The following is a 23,536-nucleotide window of genomic DNA, read 5'->3' as shown; positions in this document are numbered from 1 at the left end:
TATATATATATATATATATATATATATATATATTAAAATAATAATAATAATAATAATAATACCATGGTTGTACTTTTGGAATAACTATAGTTTTACCAGTATTCTTAACTGGTGGCATATAAACATTTATAGCATACTTTTACACCATAAAAGTAGATTATCTTGATTGATTTTTATTTTAAACAACACTACTGAATGTCAACTTTCTTTTGAATAACTTCCTTAAAAGAAGCATGGCATAGGCTAATAGATATCATGTGTTTGTTTAGAGACATTCTAAACTTAAACTCTGAAATAAAGTTTCCTCAGGCTGTGAAAAAGCACAGTGGCTTCTTTTTCTCTACATCATTAAATGCTTTCTTATATGTGATTTTGGATGCTAAATCTGTACTGTGACAGTATTCCTCTTGACACATTGTGAGAGAGTTGCTTAAAATGCTTCCTTTCGCATACTATTGTTCTTCCCCAGGGTCTTAAGAAAAGACTTTCAATGAAGAAACATACCTGTCTATGAGGAATCAACTAGATATTCAGTAGATATGCATCAGAATGATAACCAAAGAAAACCCTACAGGAAATTCTTTAGGGCCCATGAATGAATGAATCAAAATCCTTTGGGACCTTGCTTTATACCAGTACTGTACTCCATGGTTTCTGACATATAAGAGAAGTTGAATATAACAATTCACTAAGAAATACATATTCTTAGAGAAAATACAAAACACGTGCTCTATCAAATAAATACCAAAGTATAGCAACCTTAAAGGCGAAATCTTTATTAAGAACAGGAAATGTTAAAATTATAGAAAAGAGTCACCTTCATTTTCCAAAATAATACAATAGAAAGAATACTGAATAATGAATCACCACACAGGCGATTTTATAACAGTTTATTGTGATGGTAGTATCAATTTTCAACTTGATAGACACTAGACTCATCTTGGAGATGAGCCTCTGGCCTTGACTACGGGGAATAATCTTGGTTGTATGTTGATTGATGTGGGAAAAATCGTCTTAATCCCCAAGGCACATAATTGCGGACTGTATAAGATCAAGAAAGCAAGCTAAGGAAGAGCTCACATTCAGTCCACTCTGTTTTCCAATTGTGGATGTGATATGATCACCTGCATCAAGCTTCTGCTCCCTTCACTTCCCCACTGCGGTAGATTGTCCTTTGAACTGAACCTTAGTGAGGGTTTCATTGCTGTGAGGGGACATTGTGACCATAGCAACTCTTATAAAGGAAAATATTTTACTGGGGCTGGTTTACAGTTTCAGAGGTTCAGTCCATTATCATTATGACAGGAACCATGACAACATACAGGCAGACACTGTGCTGGAGAAGGAGCTCAGAGTTCTACATTTTGATTCAAAGACTGCAGAAGGAGACTGTGTTCTACACTGACTATAGCTTGAACATAGGAGACCTCAAAGCCCACCGCAACAGTGATACACTTCCGCCAACAAGGCTGAACCTACTCAAACATGGCCATATCTCCTAATAGTTCCACTCTCTATGGTCCAAGCATTCAAACTTATAAATCTGGTGTGAAGCCATTTCTATGAAAACCACTACAATTTTAAGTTAAAATGAAACATATCTCCTTGAAGTTGCTTTTGTTAGAATATTTTTATCATATCAAAAGGAAAAGAAACTAAGGTAGTGTGTGACTGAGCATGTCATTTCAACTCTCCAGGGCATTGGGTTCATCATCTGAAGCCAGACTACAGACTCTGTATTCTTCCTATTCTTAACATCTTCTTCTTCTACTACAGTCAGCATATAGTCATCAGCACATTATCTTCATCTCCATCTTATAGCAACCAAATTCATCAAAATGATGTTATATTATATATAATAGACATATTGTAAGTGACAGGTTCAAGTTTAGGTAAGAAAGAAACTGAACACCAAGCCAAGTTTGCCATTCCTCCAAAGCCTGTGCTCTTTTATAGCATTTTGCCATCCACTACCTTTCATTCTGTGTTTTTGAAGTTACAGTAATTTAGGAAGGAAGCAGACTCATAAACATAAATGAGACATTTAGAAAATATACAAGATTTTGTGGCTGTGAATCATAAGGAAAAAAAAAAACAGTATTAGCCATATCTGTACCATGGTACTGGCCAAAGAATCATATGTGAGTTCTATTCATGTTTAAACTACTAATTTGCTTTGGTTTCTAGACAACTTTCCCATCTGAAAAATGAGAGAATCTACTAGCACTTTATACTTCCTTGAGTCCAAAAGATGTGAATCATATTTCTGTCTATGTGATTATGAATATGGATGCAAAACATTTTAAAATATTAAGAAAATGTTAGGTACTAGTGATGATGTTTTAGGATTTATGGGTTTGGTGTTGAACAGAGGGTCCTAGGGTAGTTTAGGAATTTTATGGATTGTTTTAAGTATATAAAGATAACTGAACCCTTAGAGGAATCTGTAAATAAAATAATCTTCACTCTTTACCCTATCTGTCTTTTGTGCAATTCAGAATTTCATATGTTGAGATAATTTAAAAGGGGAATCACATGTACTAGAAAATTCAACCAAGAATTTGTCATACTTTTGCTCCTGGGATAGCATTTTTCTTTTTTGATATGAAAACCAAGCCAGTGTCTTTAAAATTCATGTCTGAAGTAGAAGGATTGAAAGAAGCGATTTTTTTTCCTCTGATCAGTCCCTGCAAAGTGGGCCTCAGAACACACCAGCTGAGTCCTCTGTTAGACAGGGAAAGCCTCTGGCATTTTTCTGCTTTTCAATTCTGTCATTGGGGAGGTGGGACAAAGCTGTACCATCTATAAAGTTTATCCAGAACGTACTGGTGTTACAAGCTATTCTTGACATCTATTATATTTCTCCTGTGGAAGTGGAACAACTATCTGTTACAATAGTGATTCCTTTTCAAAGGGCTTTAATTGGGGTATTTCTCCTGGGCCAGATTCTAACTAACTTTCTTGATATGTGCCTGTCCAGACAGCAATGGAAAATGATCAAACAATAGCAACATCAGGAGTCTGAGGACTTCTGTCCCTATCTGCCCTCTCTGCAAACAAGCAGGAAAAAAAAATATCTCTCCATTGCTACCTAGGGTATTCTAACTTAGCAGAGCTCCTAAAAGAGTGTAGCAAAAGACAAGGTGTTCAGACTTTGCTTTGCATGGCCCTGGAAATGTGTATAGTAACCAGAACAAAGTCTGCTTAGCCTGCTTTTTACAAGGAGATGTTGAGTTTGTGAAGAGATTAGTTCTACACAGTTGAGTTACACACTTGTGAAGTATTTTTCTGAAATATGGATTTACTCCTATGTAGGCAGGCTAATATCCTTTCCTGAGGTAAGTCAGAAGGTGGCCTTATATTTTAATTTGAAGTACAGAATGATTTTTCCTCACAGCAAATGTGTGCCTCTCACTAGTATTTTCAGAAATGTGATTTTTTTTTTGCAACTGATGGAAATCATGTCCCTTCCATTCTGTAGCCTTATATCTCGTTGATGACAAATTATGTGAGGTGGCCGCATTACTTTTAGCTTCTATATTCCTGAAGAATTTACACGTAAATGCAACCATGGATGTTTTACATTTCATATGCTTGTTGAACGTGTTTTTTTAAGTGATATCTTTACAGATGAACTTCAAACTTTTCTCCCACCCCACAGGTTACATTCTCTGAAAGCCCAGTAAGTCTTTCATGCTTTGTTCCCAAAGTAGGAAAGTAAGTCTTTATTTTCTGTTTTTCTTCTCTCGATTTTAGACATGCAAAGCAGCCCACACAACCAGTTCACCTTCAGACCCCTCCCACCACCACCACCTCCTCCACATGCCTGCACCTGTGCCAGGAAGCCACCTCCTACAGTGGACTCTCTACAAAGAAGATCAATGACTACCCGCAGCCAGCCCAGCCCAGCTGCTCCTGCTCCTCCAACCAGCACACAGGATTCAGTTCATCTGCATAACAGCTGGGTCTTGAACAGTAACATACCACTGGAGACCAGGTACTTAAGCTATTATTCACCCTACTACTACACTTGAATATTGATGAATGATGACTCTCCTGATTACAGGAACTCCTTTCACCATAGTTATCTGCAAAGAAACACAAACATGTACCATTATACACAACCAGGTATATAAATAAAAGGGCAAATCCCTTCATAGGCACACAAGGAATAATGTATTGGGCACATTTTCTCATAGATGTATGTATAAAGATGCAATTCCAGTGCATAAATACCTCATTTTCAGACACCTACCAAAACTAAAATGAAGCAATGATCTGAACTGTCACTGTGATCGTAACATGAAAAGCAACTGTGTTGTGTTTCAAAGATTTACAGAAGGAAAGAAAGAAAGAAAGAAAGAAAGAAAGAAAGAAAGAAAGAAAGAAAGAAAGAAAGAAAGAAAGAAAGAAAGAAAAAGGAAGGAAGGAAGGNAAGAAAGAAAGAAAGAAAGAAAGAAAGAAAGAAAGAAAGAAAGAAAGAAAGAAAGAAAGAAAGAAAGAAAGAAAAAGGAAGGAAGGAAGGAAGGAAGGAAGGAAGGAAGGAAGGAAGGAAGGAAGACAGAAAGAAAAGAAAAAGAGAAAGAAAGAAAGAAAGAAAGAAAGAAAGAAAGAAAGAAAGAAAGAAAGAAAGAAAGAAAGAAAGTTAAAGAGAGAGAAACAGTTGGACAAATAGTAGTCACTGCTATATTATTTCTTATAAAAATCTTTTGAAAAGAAAGTGCCTTCTAATAGTTTAGAAAGGGTAACTTGAAAATTGTATTTTAGTAGCATGACTCGTTGAAGGGAAATAAGGCACTATTTTTCTGTCATGTCACATATCTGAGTTTCTAAATTCACTCCCTAAATTTTATTGTGAGCAAAGTTCTACTCCTCTACAGCTCTGGGTCCTCTGAGCAGAAAGGCACTTTGGCACTAGGCAAATGGAAAGTCACTCACCATTTCCCATCGTTCTTTCTTTTAAAATGTACTGTTTTTAGAGAAGGCAATCTAGCTCAGCAATAGAGCACTTGCCAGTCATTCAGAAGACCCTGACTTCAACCCTCATCATCACATACCCAAAGGCCACTTTCTAGTAACATAGGAAAAGATAACTAGTGAAGCATACTGTTCTGTTGTCAAATTCCAGGAGTTCCTGTTGACTTCTTTATTTCTTAATTATTTTCAAAAGACAATTTTATATAAACAACATTCATAATATATCAGTCAATAAACAATGTCTGGCATGAACTTCTATCTTAATATCCTCTGGGAATCATGACAGAAAGGGAGTGACTAATAAACTCACATTATGAAGTTTTCCTCCTTAGTAGCATATTAAATTAGAGGGCATCAGCAAGTATCACCATTAACACATTGAAAGTGCTGTGGCCGCAATCCAGAAAACTGTATCATTTACCACATACCTGATTAAAACATTTTATAAGCCACTCTTTTCTGCTACCTTCTGATAGAAAACACAGTGGTAATAGTCAGCACCTATGCTGAAGACAACAGATTTTGAATAATAGTAATGATAAGGTTTGTGCATTTTTATTATTTCTGAGAATTTCATACAGGTGTACGTGTTTTTCAGTAAAATCTAACCTTTATTTCTTCCCCCATTCCTTTCCTTATCCTCCTACTCCTTGTTCATCTTCTTATTTTTTATTGTAATCAAAGGGAGAAAATGTATAAAGTGAGAGAAGCAAAGGTTAAAGGAACTGTTTAGGGGTAGAAGAGATAGCTCAGCAGTTAAGAGAACTCTTTGTTCTTCCAGTAGTTCTGGGTTTAATTCCCAGCTCCAAGGTCAATCACAGCTATGTACCTCTAGTCCAATGGGATCTGATCCCATTTTCTGCCTGCCTTGGGCACCAGGTATGCACATGGTATACAGAACGTATGTGTGAGGCAAAACACCTAAAGTAAACATATAAAATTGAAATTTTTGAGTAATAATAGAAATCTTTATAGTTTTAAACAGAAGTATCTCCCTCATTCTCTTTTCGACTTTTCTGTGGTGCTTGCAATAACTAAAGAGTGGGACAATATGGTTAACTAGCTGTTCTGTCAAGCAACACAGTTCCATCCTTAGGAAGACAAGTAACAGGAAATCTGGAAGGAGGATGGAGCAGGCTCAGGCAAATTAAGAAATAAAACTATTCTTATTTGAAATGTGCATCTAGGCATGTTTGTACAAATTGCACCCACGGACCTTCTGTATCTGTACAAGGAATGTATTAATTGGTCTCAGTTTCCTAAGATGTAGAGACAAACATAAGTTTCCATGTGATACTGAGAAGAGAGCCTTTTTAGTCCATTTGGGAATATATTCAGCATCAGAAAAATAAGTTAAAAATACTTGGAAGCCTTACTGGCCTGATTAACTAAAGCTTTCCAATTTTGTCCTTGAAAATTATTCATTTCATGCTTAGTCAATAAAGGGGAAGAGTGAGCACACAGTAACTTATGCACAAGCTAGATAATAGGACCCCTTAGAGCTTTAGCTTCCTCATTTGTAACAAAATAAATAGAAAATTGCCCTAGGAGCAAGCACTTAGGCCCTGGGTTCCAACACTAGCACACCCCCAAAATTGCCTACCATGATAATGTGATAAAAAGAACAAACTACTACAATATAGCATAGTAAATTGTGCTCGTTTTGGCAGCACATATACTAGAGTAGTAAATTGTAAAACACTGTACATTTGAAAGGTGACATTATTATCCTACTAAGTAGTTGCCTGCCTCTGTTTGTGTATCTCTATTAAAAGAATTGACAAATAACTGAAATATCCCATTCTATCTTGGACAACTACTTAAAGATTCCTTTTAAACCAAACTTGACTACTTTTTTTTTTATTAGCTATTTTGTTTATTTACATTTCAAATGTTATTCCCTATCCCAGTTTCTCCACCCTACCTGGAAACTCCCTATCCCATCCCCCCCCCTCCTGCTTCTATGAGGGTGTGCTCCCACCCACCCACTCCATCCTCCCTGCCCTGGCATTCCCCTACAGTGGAGCATCAAACCCCCTCAGGCCCAAGGGCCTCTCCTCCCCCTGATGTCCAATAAGGTCATCCCCTGCTACATATGCAGCCAGAGCCATGGGTGGCTCCATGTGAACTCTCTGGTTGGATGTCCAATCACTGGGAGCTCGGGGGATCTGGCCTGTTGACACTGTTGCTTCCCCCATGGAGCTGCAAACCCCTTCAGCTCCTTCAGTCCTTTCTTCAACTCCTCCATCGGGAAGCCCACGCTCAGTCCAATGGCCGGCTGCAAGCATACTGTTACCCTTCATTTAAGTTTAGGGCTCACCAAGTTCAACCTGTCTCTTACCTTCACCATTTATGAGTTGGTTTGTTATATGTTTAAAGCTAAATGTCTCACCAATTACTTCATAGGTTCCTCATATTTCTAGGTTCCAACTTCCTCTTTAAAGCACACTCACTTTTCACAAACTGCTCTCAGAATCTAAAGTTTAACGCCCAATGTATCCTGAAGCTTATTAGTTTCTCTGGTTTCACAGAGCAAAGGTCATTCAGATTTCCCTGAAAACCACACATTTTCAATTGTATATTAGTCCCTGAAAACTCAGAAAACACTGGTCAATGCCCAATGAAAAGGCAAAGTTTATAGACACATATTGCTGCTTTCCTCATCCAGTAGCTTTTTCTTGCTGTTGGCTCTATTTCATTTGTCTACCTCACTGTCTGCTTTCACCACCGCAATACAGGACTGCTTATATACCATTTAATACCTCTCACCACATTTCTTCAAGTTCCTGAGTCATTGTTTCATTTCATTGTGGTACTAGGTTCCAAAGACTTTAAACAAGAATTCGATTACCCCAGGTCATCTCTTATGTACCCTGATTTAAGCATTTTAGCAAACCTTGTCAGTTAGTCTCTCAGCCCACTGAGACTAGGGACAAGCAGAAAGCCATGTGGTTAAAAGGAGTAATAACATACTGAACACCAACCAGGCATTTGACAAGCACTTTCAAGATATTCCTAAGATTGCTGGTTGGAAAAGAGCTGGGAGCATATCAGATGCACTTTAAATAGGATTCTAAGAAGTTGCCTTGATTCATGTATCCAGGGCTCTATGTTATGGCCAATGATCAAGCTGTCTCCTTTGTTTAACCATTATTTCTATTAATATTGTCTACTCTAACATCATCCATTTTGATGGATACACGACAATGCTGATACATATTAACAGCACTAGTAACTAAGATTCCAAGCCTTTTTAATAAAGTCTAAGGTTAGATCATATTTCACATAGTTGATTTCATCCTGCAGATAGAGTTACAGCTGAATTCTAATTCTACTGGGCAAAGTAGATATTTTTCTCTCATGATTTACATTTGAAATGTAAATAAACAAAATAGCTAATAAAAAAAAAGTAGTCAAGTTTGGTTTAAAAGGAATCTTTAAGTATATATATATATATGCAAGATGATGAGATAATCATCCCTTTTTTCATGTAAGTCACTTATAAAAATGTATATAAGACCAGAATCTTGTTAGAGCTCTCCAGAATGCCATGGGAAACACTTCTGCAAGGATGTCTTTGCAGTCAGGTAGCATACTACTACTAACATACAACCCACAGTTTTGCCTCTTATTCAGAGACATACCATATAAGATCTTGCCAAATGTCTTGGTGAGATCTACATACTGCACACCTACATTATTCCTGATCTGACAATCTAATAACTGCTCAAAAAATAGAAGGGTATTTTTACTTAACATGAATACCTTTGAGATAATTTCTACTTTCTTCTCAAGAGTTTCTATCCTTATTTGTTTTGGGTTAACTCCTCAAAATCATTTTCAAAAAATAATTTATTCTACATTAATTCCATGATGTTTGGACTCTTCCATATAGAGACTATATGTTGCCTTCCCATTTTCAAAACTAATGTCTCTGTTTATCATCACCAGTTTTCTGCCACATTTTACCTGTGCCGCAGTCCTTGAAAGGGTATGTAATCCAACCCACAGAGCATATCTCTTCTCTGGTATAAAATATTAATATATTTAGAATAGTCAAATGCTTTTGTGTATGTACAACTGTGAGATCAGGCACATATACACATATGTCTGTGGGGGGGGTAGAAAGAGAGAGAGAGAGAGAGAGAGAGAGAGAGAGAGAGAAACTCAAGCATCATTATTCAGAATCCATCTACCTTGTTTGATGAAACAAGGTTTTTCACTGGTCTGAGGTTTGCAACTTTACCTAGTCTGCTGGCCAGCATACTTTAAGCACCTGCCTCTCTGCCTCCCCAGAGCTGGGTAACACGTACACACCAAGTTGATTGGCTTCCATTTTATTTATCCATTTTTTATTAATTTTCATGTAATATATTTTTATTATATTTTTCCCCTCCCCCTAATTCCTCCCATATCCTTCCCATACACAACTCATGATCATTCTTATAAAATGAAAAAAAAACAAAGCAAAAATGACATAAAACAACAACACACACACTCTCTCTTTATTAACTTAGCTGTCTTCCTAGTCTCAGATGTTTTTAATGAACCCCCAGTTTGTGCTTTAATGTATATTTACTGATGCTTGTTTGTCATATTAAGTGTTTAGGTTATTTTTGCAAAGAATGTTAGTAGTCAAAAAAGGATTCCCTAATCATTCATTCCAATAGCAGTTGCAAAAAAATAAAAATAAAAAATAAAAAACTTGCTATAATCCTTAGTGTTTTCTCCAGTTGTGGGCTCATTTTGGATGTGAATATTATTGGCATTATTTTCACTATATATTCTATAATTTTGTATCTCTGGTTCACATGCCCTTATTTAGGTACATACCCTTCTGATATTGAAGCTAAATGGAGAAGATATAGAAGAGACACACAGATTTCTATCATTAACAAACTTTCTGATTTCCATTTTAAAGAGCCTCAGGATATAAAACTATACCTACTGTACTTAAAAAAATAAAACTCTTCCTACAGTCTAGGATTTTAGCTTCATACTCTATTCATTAAGTCCAAGATAAAATAATTTCTTTCTCAAAAGCTTTAACCTACAAATTCCTCTATATTTTAGCTACTTATCTACATTTCATTTATACTAGCTTCTGGGGTTTACAGTATTCAAGTTGAGAATTTGCTATATATTTGTGTTTAGGTAAATAATATATCACTATGGACCTATAATCATTTCTGTTCACTATATATTTATCTTATGGCACCTCTCTGCCTGTGTTGTAAGTTAACAGATATTCTCATTATAGACATTCTGATGCGCTATTTATAAGGTAATGTGTCCTTGTATGTGTTCTTCAGCATCACAATGTTCTAGTTTTCTCATCTGTACAATAAAGATGACAGTAAAACCTATTTCATGCGGTTTATATGGGTATTTTAAGAATTAAATACATTAAATTTGCAGTGTTCTTAGGGCAGCCACGAACCCAGGAAGCACTTGATAAATAGTAATACTGATGCCAATAATAATATAAGGACAAGTTGTCCTTCTTATTCCTTTTCAATTTCTTTCTTTATCCAATTAAAAGTGTTTCTCAGCTGGGCGTGGTGGCACACGCCTTTAATCCCAGCACTCAGGAAGCAGAGGCAGGCAGATTTCTGAGTTCGAGGCCAGCCTGGTCTTCAAAGTGAGTTCCAGGACAGCCAGAGGTATACAGAGAAACCCTGTCTCATAAAATCAAAAAAACGCCACACTGATTTCCAGAGTGGTTGTACAAGCTGGCAATCCCAACCACTCTGGAAATCAGTGTGGCGGTTCCTCAGAAAATTGGACATAGTACTACTGGAGGACCCAGCAATACCTCTTCTGGGCATATACCCAGAAAATCTTCCAACTGGTAATAAGGACACATGCTCCACTATGTTCATAGCACCCTTATTTATAATAGCCAGAAGCTGGAAAGAACCCAGATGTCCCTCAACAGAGGAATGTATACAGAAAATGTGGTACATTTATACAATGGAGTACTACTCAGCTATTAAAAACAATGAATTTATGAAATTCTTGGGCAAATGGATGTATCTGGAGGATATCATCCTTAGTGAGGTAACCCAATCACAAAAGAAGTCACTAGATACGCACTCACTGATAAGCAGATATTAGCCCAGAAACTTAGAATACCCAAGATACATTTTGCAAAACACAGGAAAACCAAGAAGTATGACCATGGTGTGGATACTTCATTCCTCCTTAGAATAAGGAACAAAATACCCATGAAAGGAAATAGGTACAGAGACAAAATTTAGAACTAAGATGAAAGGATGGACTATCCAGAGACTACCCCATCCGAGGATCCATCCCATCATCAGCCACCAAACCCAGATACTAATGCACTTGCCAGCAAGATTCTGCTGAAGGGAACCTGATATAGCAGCCTCTTGTGAGGCTATGTCAGTGCCTGGCAAACACAGAAGTGGATGCTCACAGCCAGCTATTGGATGGAACACAGGGCCCCCAATGGAGGAGCTAGAGAAAGTACCCAAGGAGTTGTAGGGGGCTGCAACCCTGTAGGTGCAACAACAATATGAACTAACCAGTACCCCCTGAGCTCGAGTCTCTAGCTGCATATGTAGCAGAAGATGGCCTAATCAGCCATCATTGGGAAGAGAGGACCCCTAGTCTTGTAAACTTTATATGACCCAGCACAGGGGAAGGCCAGGGCCAAGTAGTGGGAGTGGGTGGGTAGGGGAGCAGGGGCGGGGGTGGGGTATAGGGAACTTTCGGGATAGCATTTGAAATGTAAATAAAGAAAATAATAACAAATAAAAAAGTGGAAAAATTTTTTTAAAAATAGTGTTTCTCTCTTTATGCTCATGCTTGCCCCCAGGTAAAAACATACTTACTGTACTGCCTTTCTGGGCATCCTTTTACATAAAATATTCACTTTTACCACCTTATTCCAATCTTTAGAGCCATAGTGCCTTTTTAATATTTTTTATGACAAAAAACATGCACGGTTTAGTGAGACTGCCTTGTAATCAATGTCCAGAACAACTTTAAGATTTCTACCTGCTTGCCATCAATCAGAGAAATAATGCCTTAACAACCCACTTCATTCCAATTTGTACCCTGCCATGAACCTTTCCTTCCTTAGCTACAAGTCTTTTTACATCCTCTTTTATCTCTTCTCTCAATAGCGCCAGTACCAAAACATTTTGGATGACCTATCATTTTCAACCAAAGGATGAGCACTTGACCAAATCAGAGAGAGTTAAGGATGTACTTAGGCATATGGACTTCAGCATCCCTAGACTAAGGCACTTAACATTGTCATGGTCTAGATATTATTAGCTGTCACCAGCCTCAGTTCCTCTAAGTGTTGTATGGAGAAAATTACAGGCCTTACATTGTGAGTTTGTCTCAAGAGTTGAATGAAAAAAATATTTGTAAAATATCAGTTCAGAGTCAAGAACATGTAAAGTATGAACAAAATATTATCATTTCCAATTTGGTTTAAGATCCTGGCAGGAACCAGATGACAAGGAGAGAAATTCAGAGTCACTACAGTTCAAAGAGCCACATTAGCTTTAATCTGTATTTAAAAAATCAATTGTTCATAAATACCTCTGCGTCTATGTCTTACTGAGCATGTCTTGTATAGTGAGACATTCACTGAACATTTACTGATACTGGATCTCAGTGGCTCCTTCAAGGATCTCTGTACTCCAGAACCTTACTTCTGTCTGTCCTCTGACACCCTAACCTCCATCTTAATGCTATTATATAGCTTTGACCCTTTGCCATTCTAATAAAAGCTGTCAAAAGTAGATCATAGAAGCCACTAGATCTGGTGTTGAATGTCACTTCCATAATGTGGCCTTGGGAAATTTGTGGAATTCTAAACCTCAGTTTTCTCATCTTAAAAATGGGCTCCTCCTCACTCACATCACTCACTCACATCCAATCAACTGTGACAAGGTTTACTTTAGAACTTATATAGGATTTATACCCACCTTTTAATTTTCTCTAGATTTTCAGAATCTCATGTTTGGTTTGGTTTGGTTTTGCTTTCCTGTCTGAATGTCCCTCAATTCCATCCACACATCTATGAGTTTAAGTGGCCAGGCACACTTTAAGATCTTCTTTAAATGGTACTTCTTTCTGTGGTAGCATCTAAACGCTAACCACCAGCCTGCAAAACCAGAGCATGACCTTCAGCTTCTCAAACTTTTCATGCAGCTTCTCCTTTAAGGACAATTTTCACTATTATTGTCTCCCTTAACTATGCCCTTTTGTGGCTCTCAAGTCAATTTCCTAACTCAGTTTATAGCCTCTCATTCATCAGAATATTTAGCCAAGTGCTAGTTCAAGACCATGGAAGTTGGTTTGCCCTGCTCCTGAAAAGTTAATTTACTTATTTTGAATGATAACTATAGATCTGAACCTTGGTCTTCCACCAAAATAATTCCTACTTTAAATTTTTGCTGTTAATTTTTCAATGCTAGGGAGAACATGAGTTTAAGAAAAGAATATCCACATCAACTAATAAAGGCAAACCAGAATGATGTGAAGGAGTTATGCCTACCCAGAGGAGTTGGGGAAACATCTATCCTTTTATTTTTAGCATATTCTGACAGATGACTATACCTTGGTATGACACTAATTGCCTTTATTGGCTTTAAGCCCATATGTACAGGATTTTTTTAAAAGAAGAACAAAAACAATCAGTGAATAAGACAGTGACTGGCAAAGACTAAACAAAGAAATTAAATCCATATGACTAATGCTTGTTATCATACTTCTAGACCTAGTGTCTGTCTTTGAGAAAAGTAACATTTGGAAGAAATATTAACTGTGATGAAAGTATTATAAATATCTTTGAAGTAATACCTTTTACATATTAACCCATAAATATAAGCTATCTAGTGATAATTTTATTTCTGTATTATAAAGTAGTACTAAAATCTACCTAAGATTTATAAGTAGCTTTTTCCTTAGGATATTTGCAGTAGAAAAATAGATTTACAGACATAATTTTTTCCTCCAATAATGACTAAAAGAAAAAAAAGCTTGGATGTACACATTCAGTGCTGAAATTTGACAATTCCTCATGTTCTAATCCTTTAACAGCATTGGGGTTAGCCAAATCTATCTTCAGCCACAGATTTAATGATTCATTCTAAGACAGGAAAATACTTCTGAGAACTAATCTATGACCTATAAATCCTGTTTAATACACATGAACAGGAATCAACCAATCTTTTCAGACTATAACAAATGATAAATATGGAATATTTAAAATTTAAATAAAGATAACTCTGCATTCTCAATACATTCTTTAGATATTGGAGACGGAGTTTTAGTAATAAAGAACAATACATTGGACACCATTGTCACAACAGTCTGCTGTCACATTGGTGATAGTATTTTTAAGCATGCTTTTTAATAAAATATTCTCAGGTTCATCTCAAAATAAAACCATGAGTAAATATAATTTGTTATATTTTATAAGGAAGGAGAATTTCTTCCAAGATGAGAGGAAATCTAATTTTATATGTAGATTTATCTAGCAATCCAAATGTAAATGTAAATAGGTGTTTTTAGGAATTTAAAGAGATGAACTGCTTGATGTAATATATGTGCAAAACAGCCAAAAATTAAAATGTAGACAAGTCAATCTCTCTGACTTTTTGCCTTCCCTCACCATATTTCTACACAGTTCCCTACTGAATTCAATATTTAACACAAAAATGCCTGATTTTCAGCAAGAGAGAAACCTCTTTTAATAATTATTCCACTCCAATGATACTTGATTAATCATAATCAATATGTTCATTGTCATGTCAAGTTAATCCACATTTGTGTGATATATTTTTCTGAAAGCATGGAATATATTTGACATGCTAGAAACACATTTCCTTTTTCTTTTTCTGCAGAAGTCTCTCTCTCTTTCTCTCTCTCTTTCTCTGTCTCTCTGTCTCTGTCTCTGTCTCTGTCTCTGTCTCTCTCTCTCTCTCTCTCTCTCTCTCTCTCTCTCTCTCTCTCTCTCTCTCTCTCTCTCTCTGTGTGTGTGTGTGTGTGTGTGTGTGTGTGTAGTGAGTGCATACACATAAATGCATGTGTTTGTTTCTGTGAATGTATCAAAGAGATTCTACTAAACATCACCCATTGGGAGAAACCAGCTGGTTCTTTATTAATCCACAACACAAAAATGTTTGTGCTATAAAGGCAGCAGATAAAATTGGGTTAAGTATTCAGATCTTTGAAGCATCTCTGCAAGATCTGTGAAATCTTGATACTGAGCATTTCATTTAAGAACTTGAAAGCTCAAGAAAGAATTGCCCCCTTTGGCAAACAGATAAGCAAATAAGCAGTAACATCTGCTTCTCCATTCTATTAAAAAACAAAACAAAACAATACAATACAAAAAAAAAAACAGCTTTGGTGTGAGGGTATAAGACTGCATAATGAAAGACTGTTCATCATAAATGCAATGATGGATTAAATGCAATGTAGCTGCCTTTTAACAAATTTCATCAGGTTATTATTGTTTCTCTACCATGTTTCAGTACTGTTCTAGTTGCTAGGATTACAACATAGTACACAATGAAAGAAAACCCTACCTTCAAAGATCTTATATTCTTGTTGGGAGTATAGTCTTTTTTCTTAGAAAAGTGAATAATTGTACCAGACTTTTGGACTAACTAGATGTGGTCTGGAAAAAGAAAGATACAACTCAAAGAAATATTTTAACTTTTCCCCTTTACTTGCTTTCACATTTGTTTTAATTAAAACTGTGTTAATGAAATCTCTTAAACTGGGTAATTCATGAACAGCAGAAATGCATTACTCATAACTATGGAGCTTTGGAGATCTATGATCAAGGCAAAAGTGAGTGGTGTCTGGTGAGGATCTGTCCTTCATAGATGGCATATGTTGTTATATCCTTCTCTAGTGGTAGTTGTTCACTTGACTCTTTTATGCAAAGACATTAGTACTATTCATGACCTAACAATTTTCCAAATATCCTAACTCACTGGACATTAGAATTCAACATACAAATTAAAGAAAACTAACACATTTAGGCTATACCAAATTTCCTACCCTAGCTTTTATATGAAAATGTCTTATCTGTATTTTTATAACATGCTGTGAGAGTAGTGACACATGCCTTTAATCCCAGACTTTGAGGGGCATATACAGATAGATCTCTGTGAACTATGGGATAACCTAGTCCACAGAGCAAATTCCTGGCTATTGAAGACATAGTCAGACCCTGACAACCACTGCACCAAATTTTGGCAGGGTACATAGAAAAATAGAATAACTGAGAGCAAAAGAAAGAAAGAAAGAAAGAAAGAAAGAAAGAAAGAAAGAAAGAAAGAAAGAAAGAAAGAAAGAAAGAAAGAAAGAAAGAAAGAATATATGTAAAATCAAGAAGAGAGGTTAGTAGAAAAAAGATGGTTTTATTCTGGAAATATTAGGACACCTGTATAGGATATACTGTTTTTCATCTAATTAATGATTGAAAATATTAATCTATATCCATAAGAAGAGAAAAAAGTCTATACTGTCACTTTTTTCAGTCTCTGTGTGTATACATGTGAATATTTAGATTCAAGTGTATGCACATAATAGTGTGTGTGTGTGTGTGTGTGTGTGTGTGTGTGTGTGTAAGTTAGAGGAAGATTGTAGGTTTGGGTCTTCATTTTTCACCTTATTTGAAACCATGTATATTTGATGTTTGCTAATGTGTATGCCAAGTTGGCTGGCCTACAAACTTCCAGGGATTTTCTTGTCTCCACCTCCCAATTTGCTATAATGTCAGTCATTGTTTATTATTGTTATTGTGGGTTCTTGATTTTGAACTCATCCATTCATCCTAGCAGAGCAAATGCTTTCCTTACTGAGCCATCTCTCCATCTATCATTTTCTGAATGCTTACAATAGAGAAAACATTTTACCATATTTGTTTTAACCTGTGTTTTTAAAACCAATAGTCACAAAAGCTTAACAATATTCCTCTAGGTCACTAAGTAGTATACAGAGAATCTAGTTTAAACCTAAATGTTTCTGGGCTAGGTGTTGTAGCATATACCTATAATTTTAGAACCCAGAAAGTTGAGGCAGGAGGATTGCCATGAGTTGAGGCCCACTTTATATGAATAATGAATGCCAAATCACTCCATGCTACACACAGACTGAGAACATCTTTGTCTCAATTTAAGAATGCATGTAACAACCAGAAAAACCTACAACAACAAAATTTGGAGGTAAAAAAACATACAAAATTTGTATGTTGTCTGACTCTAGAGCTCACCTATGATAGGCATGGGTAATTAAGAGTTTCACAGGTAGACATAATGATAAGTTTCTGTGAATGATGCATGAAATCTTAGACATATTAAAATAGTTTAATGCAAGAATGGGGAAATTAGATTTTCGAGAATACTGATAGAGAGGTCTAAAGGAAAGGACAAAATTGCTGAAAAGGAATAGCCTAAGAGTATAGAATTGAAAGGAGAATTATTTCAAGGGAATGGTAATCACAATTTTCAAATGTTAGAGATGAGTCAAATTAAATATGGATGAGAAGAGAGACCTTTGACTCTGACAGTTAAAAGTGTTATGCAGCCAGTTTTACTAAAATGGTGAGTAGGAAGCAGCACAGATTTGGATTAGAGGAAGCAGGACAATGGAGGCATCTGAGAAACATCCCACTGTTTTGCACAAAGCTGAATCAAGGTAAATCCCTCATATACATTGAAATGGGAAATAAAAGAATTACTTTCTATAAGTAGGCATTTGGTAGTCAGAATAATTATAGTGTTGAGAGGTATAAAATAAGAGTATGAGATAAGAGAGTAAGAACATGGGAAAAAAGTACGCTTTTTTTTTTTTTTTTTCGAGTATGACCAAATGGTTGTAAAGGAAGGAGCACAATCCCACACAGTAGGTCAGGTTTCTAAAACTCTCACAAGGGTGATATGGTGATGATTCAGTCTGAGAATTCCTCCATTGCCCATCTGCAAAATGATTGCTTTTTTCAGAATCAAGGCAGAAGGAGGCATTAAAATCACCCCGCCCTTACTAAAAATCTCCTGTCAAACTTAAATCATATATTCCCAAAGGCAAGCAGCTACCTTGCCAAGTCATGATTATAAGACATATTTCTTCCCTCCATCTGACATATATACACAGAACTCTAGGCAGTCCCACGTTACTGACAAAAATACTCAGTAGTGACATATGTACACCTCAGGGCTTACATTGATAAAACAGCTGCTAACTTATGACTACTTCTAATTCATCCATGGAATTATTAAATACAACATGATATTAGCCCCCTTAGAAAATTTAATTTCTTTTGGCATAAAATATTCACAATCTTCTGTTTCTCCTGAATTCAATTAAAATAATTGTCCTTCATGTGTGACAGTCCAATCGCTCAAATTTTGTCATCTACTGTAGTGAACTATGTCAAGGTAACTTTGCAGCAACACATTACTGGTTGCCTTTCAACAAAGTCAAAACCTTTGATTTTAAATAATGTATTGGATATATGTACAAATGTGTGCATGCACATATAAGCATACATGCATATATGTGTCCATAGATTTTTATTCAAAATACTTTTACATGGTATCTTATCTCAGACTGTACAACCCTGGGAGGGCAATATGATAGGAAGCAGATCCTTGGGGAAATGTTATTAACAGAGTAAGAATTGAAACTTCACAAAATGAACACAATAATCTTTGCATATGACCATGTCTTTGCTATAAGGGGGACTCCAGATTATCCCATTTTGTCTATTTGTGAGCTGGTTTATGGTTCAAGTAGTTTTTCCTGCCTATAAACGTATGTTAGTTTGTATTCTATCTATATAAAAATCTTAATGAGGCTAAATACTCAGAAAATGGCAGGCTTCTGGGTAATTGGATTTGGTGATTAGCTTAAGGTTAAATAGAACTTTTCAAAAAATTATCATTCTTATTGAAAATCACTCTTAAACATGAATCAACATTTCAAAATCCAAATGATAATAAATTCAATCTTTCACAGTTATATCAGAATTGTCATTTTAGACCTGAATTTTATTATAAAGTACTCTAAACTGAAAAGATGTTGGAAAGTATATAGAATGTCTAGTGGGCCAAAGATATTTGTTGCAAATTTTAATAGTCACCTGTGAGTAGTAACAAGGCACAAGATTTAAAGTTAGAAATCTTGAGCCCAAGTCCAATTTTGCTACTAAATAAGTATATGACATTGATTATTTTCTTTCTTCAACATGACATCATTTTCATCAAATGTCAGATGAGAGACTGAAGCAAAATGTTTAAGATCACTTATGGTTTGCAATTTCTGTCACTCTGAGGCTTATCTTTCTGTGACTTGGTCCTCCATCGAAAGAATTCTGATAATTTAAGCTTTCCAACAAGTTGAGTTATAATTAATTGCAAGTTGGGTAATTCTTTGTGACATGCCTATATATGAGAAACAAATTTAACTTGGAACACTGAGATACCTTCAGAATTTCTATTATATAAGGAGAAATGAAGAAACTAAACATATCTAACTGTCAGAACAGAGTGGTAATGGCAATCAAGTATACTTGCCTCATGCTAGCAATAATCTCTCTGATACATTCTCCCCTCTCCTCCCTCTCCCTCTCCCTCTCCCTCTCCCTCTCCCTCTCCCTCTCCCTCTCCCTCTCCCTCTCCCTCTCCCTCTCCCTCTCCCTCTCCCTCTCCCTCTCCCTCTCCCTCTCCCTCTCCCTCTCCCTCTCCCTCTCCCTCTCCCTCTCCCTCTCCCTCTCCCTCTCCCTCTCCCTCTCCCTCTCCCTCTCCCTCTCCCTCTCCCTCTCCCTCTCCCTCTCCCTCTCCCTCTCCCTCTCCCTCTCCCTCTCCCTCTCCCTCTCCCTCTCCCTCTCCCTCTCCCTCTCCCTCTCCCTCTCCCTCTCCCTCTCCCTCTCCCTGTCCCTCTCTCCGTGTTTGTGTGTGCATTTTAAACCACAAAACTTTTAATGGACATAGGATTTAAAGCGCTTCATATAAAAATTTGTCTCACATAGGACCATACTTTCAAACTAAAATAGATTTTTAATCCCTTCTCTCATACTTTAATTTTCTAATTATAAAGGAAATAGAACATTATGTCATGTCATGTAGTCTGAGTTACACTCACAACCCAACCAGCCATTCTTATGCTCCATCTAATGAATCTTTGGTGGAAGTTCTTTTCCCAAATGTTGAAAATTATGCATAGAGAAAAGAAGTATAGATTTCTCATTCTATTTATCATATAGGTCAATGTACTGCATGGAATCATTGTATTCTTAACATTGACCTTCTGTTAGCTGTGCCCCTGTGCTGTATTGGAGTGGAAAATGTGAACCAATGCTTCTCTTTATGTTCTAACATTCATACAGCAAGTATGGACAATTTCAGAGGGAGGCCTGATTTTTCAAAAATTCTCCTGTGCTCAAGGGGAATTGTACTTATTGAGTTTTAAATCACAGCACAGAGCCCCATTTGGCTGTTTCATAGGTTTTCAAATTGTGGGGGAAGTTAATGTTGTTTAAATTGATGTGATTATTATATATTCCACATATTTTAATCAGCAGTTAAAGATTTGGATTTATGTTTTGTGACAAGTTCATGAAAGCTGCAATTTGAAAAGCAAATTTTTAAAATTGAAGTACCAAATGTCTCCAATTCTCCATAACTTACAAAGACTTCCTTTGTTTGGTCAGCAAGGGTAAATATTTAAGGCAATTATGAATGAGTTGCATATAATTGTATATGTGTTCTGGCCCTAAAGTTTGGGGCATTTGTTTGGATAATAGAGAAATCACAAGTGAAAATAGCCTCAAGTAGTAATAACTGTGAGCTTAGAGAAAAGGATAAAATCATAAATTTCTGACAGGAAAATATTTCCCTGGAAATTTTTCAAGAGTGGCTAGTTCCCTCTCATAGAGTTAGTGATACTGAAAACTGCATGTTCCCATTAAATGAATAGTTTTAGACCATGTTATTTCAAAACTGTCATTGACATTTCAAGGTGAACAAATCATTGATGTGTACATCTTGAAGAGACAACTTGCCAGGATGTTTTGCAACCTCTCCGACTGCATGTCAATAACAAGAAACACCATCCCCCAATTTTGGAAACATAAAATGTTCTTTAAACATTACCATATGTTCCTTTCTATGGCAAAAATCAATCTACAGTTGAAAATACATCTAACTTCACCTAAGACATAATTTTCTATGGTTGTTAGCCAGCTTATCTTCAATATCTGTGAGGCAGAATCTGTCACTGTCTTCCCACTCTTTTTGTTTTATTTAAATTAATTTATTTTTTACACTTCCTATTCCATTCCCCGCCCCCCCCATCCACCCTCCAACTCCTCTGCACCCCACACCTCCTCCACACATGGATGCCCACACACACACACACACACCTGACTTCTAAACTCCCTGGGGCCTCCAGTCTCCTGAGGGTTAGGTGCATCATCTCTGAATGAACACAGACCCAGATGTCCTCTACTGTATGTGTGTTGGGGGCCTCATATCAACTGGAGTATGCTGCCTGTTTTGTGGTCCAGTGTTTGAGAGATTTCAGGGGTCCATATTAATTGAGACTGCTGGTCCTCCTACAGGATCGCTCTTCTCCTCAGCTTCTTTCAGCCTTCCCTAATTCAACAACAGAGGTCAGCTGCATCTGTCCACTGGTTGGGTGCTAATATCTGCATCTGACTCTTTCAACTGCTTGTTGGGTCTTTCTGAGGACAGTCATGCTAGGCCCCTTTTTGTGGGTATTCCATAGCCTCAGTAATAATGTCAGGCCTTAGGACCTTCCCTTAACCTGGATCCCACTTTGGGCCTGTGAATGTACCTTCTTTTTCTCAGGTTCCTCTCCATTTCCATCCCTGCAGTTATTTCAGACAGGAACAATTCTGGGTCAGAGTTTTGACTGTGGGATGGCAACTCCATCCCTCATTTGATGTCCTGTCTGCCTGCTGGAGGTGGGCTCTATAAGTTCCCTCTCCCTACTGTCTGGCATTTCATCAGAGGTCCCTCCATTTGAGTTCTGAAAGTCTCTTACCTCCCAGGTCTCTATTGTATTCTGGAGGGTTCCTCCACCCCAACCCTGTTGCCTATTTCCTGAGGTTGCCTTTTTCTCTTTTTTCTGCTGGCTTTCAGAGCTTTAGTCCTTTTCCCTGACCCAATACCAGATCAAGTTCCACTCTGCCCACCACTCACTGTCCTGTCCACTTTCCCTCCCAGGTTCCTCCCTCCTTCCCCACTTGTGATTGCTTTCTTCTACCTCCTAAGTGGAACTGAGGAATCCTCACTTGGGCACTTCAGCTTGTTGAGCTTTTTGAGTTCTCTGGACTTTATCTTGGGTATTCTGTATTCTTTTCTGTGGCTAATATCCACTTATTAGTGAGTAAATACCACACATGTCATTTTTGGTTTGAGTTGCCTCACTCAGGATGATATTTTCTAGTTCCATCCATTTGTCTGCAAAACTCAGGATGTCTTCGTTCTTAATAACTGAGTAGTATTGCATTGTGTAAATGAACCACATTTTCTGTATCCATTCTTCTGTCATGAAACATCTAGGTTGTTTCCAGCTTCTGGAACTATCACAGATAATGTCGCTATGAACATAGTGGAACACGTGTCCCTGTGGCATGGTTGGGCGTCTTTTAGATATCCTCCCAAGAGTGATATAGCTGGGTAGAATGGCTGAGAAGCACCTAAAGAAATGTTCAACGTCCTTAGTGATCAGAGAAATGCAAATCAATACAACCCTGAGATTCCACCTTACATCAATCAGAATGCCTAAGATCAAAACTTCAGGTGACAACACATGCTAGAAAGGATGTAGAGAAAGAGGAATACTCCTCCATTGCTGGTGGGATTGCAAACTGGTACAACTACACTGAAAATCAATCCAGAGGTTCCTCACAAAATTGGAAATAGGTCTTCTCACTCTTTACAGGAGCCTTCTTCTGTGCCTTACCACCCCCTTTTTTTCTCTATTTGAAAAGATCACATTGGAGGATTTACATAGTTTCTACTCTATAGTTTTACTCACATTGGATACCATCTAACTGTATACATTTAGCTCTGAACTTCCCCAAGGTTTCCTTTTAATTCAGTGAGAGTTCCTCATACAATTTTGTATCTCAACAAAACTTGTTACTACTCTCAATTCTCTGTGACTCCATTAAGTAAAAGGAGTATATTTTGATACATTGAATATGTACATATTTTGATCTGTCTAATTGGTGGTCTGTATTCTGGGAATTCAGAAGATGGAAGATTATAGTATATCGTTGCTGCCTTCTTATATTAGATTTATAACAAATGAGGCCAGAGCCCCAAAGCAACAAACAAATCAACCTCCCTTGCAAATGTAACCCTTTTGTCTCTGTCTGTCTGTCTGTCTACCCATTCTTATATATAAGATTTCCTTTATCTTCACCTACACTCATCATTCTCTCCATATTCACTCTTTCTCTTCAGCCTTAAATAAGCCCAATATGGATAACACTGCTAAACAGCTAGAAGAAACACAAAAATCCCTT

At 36.9% G+C, this 23,536-nt stretch overlaps 1 protein-coding gene across 2 annotated transcripts in view; it reads left to right on the top strand.

The window, feature by feature from the left end:
- The window catches only part of Tenm1 (teneurin transmembrane protein 1), a 710,827-nt gene that overhangs the window by 327,773 nt on the left and 359,518 nt on the right, over nucleotides 1-23,536 (top strand). For both annotated transcript variants that reach the window (XM_021188844.2, XM_021188842.2), the window contains exon 5: nucleotides 3,757-3,997. In XM_021188844.2, the coding sequence (XP_021044503.1) occupies nucleotides 3,757-3,997 (241 nt within the window). The remainder of the gene's footprint in view (nucleotides 1-3,756; nucleotides 3,998-23,536) is intronic.

The sequence above is a fragment of the Mus pahari genome, chromosome X, assembly GCF_900095145.1.
Source record: "Mus pahari chromosome X, PAHARI_EIJ_v1.1, whole genome shotgun sequence".
Lineage (NCBI taxonomy): Eukaryota > Metazoa > Chordata > Mammalia > Rodentia > Muridae > Mus > Mus pahari.
Note: the sequence above shows the minus strand (reverse complement) of the source record. Positions and strands in the feature narration are given on the sequence as shown.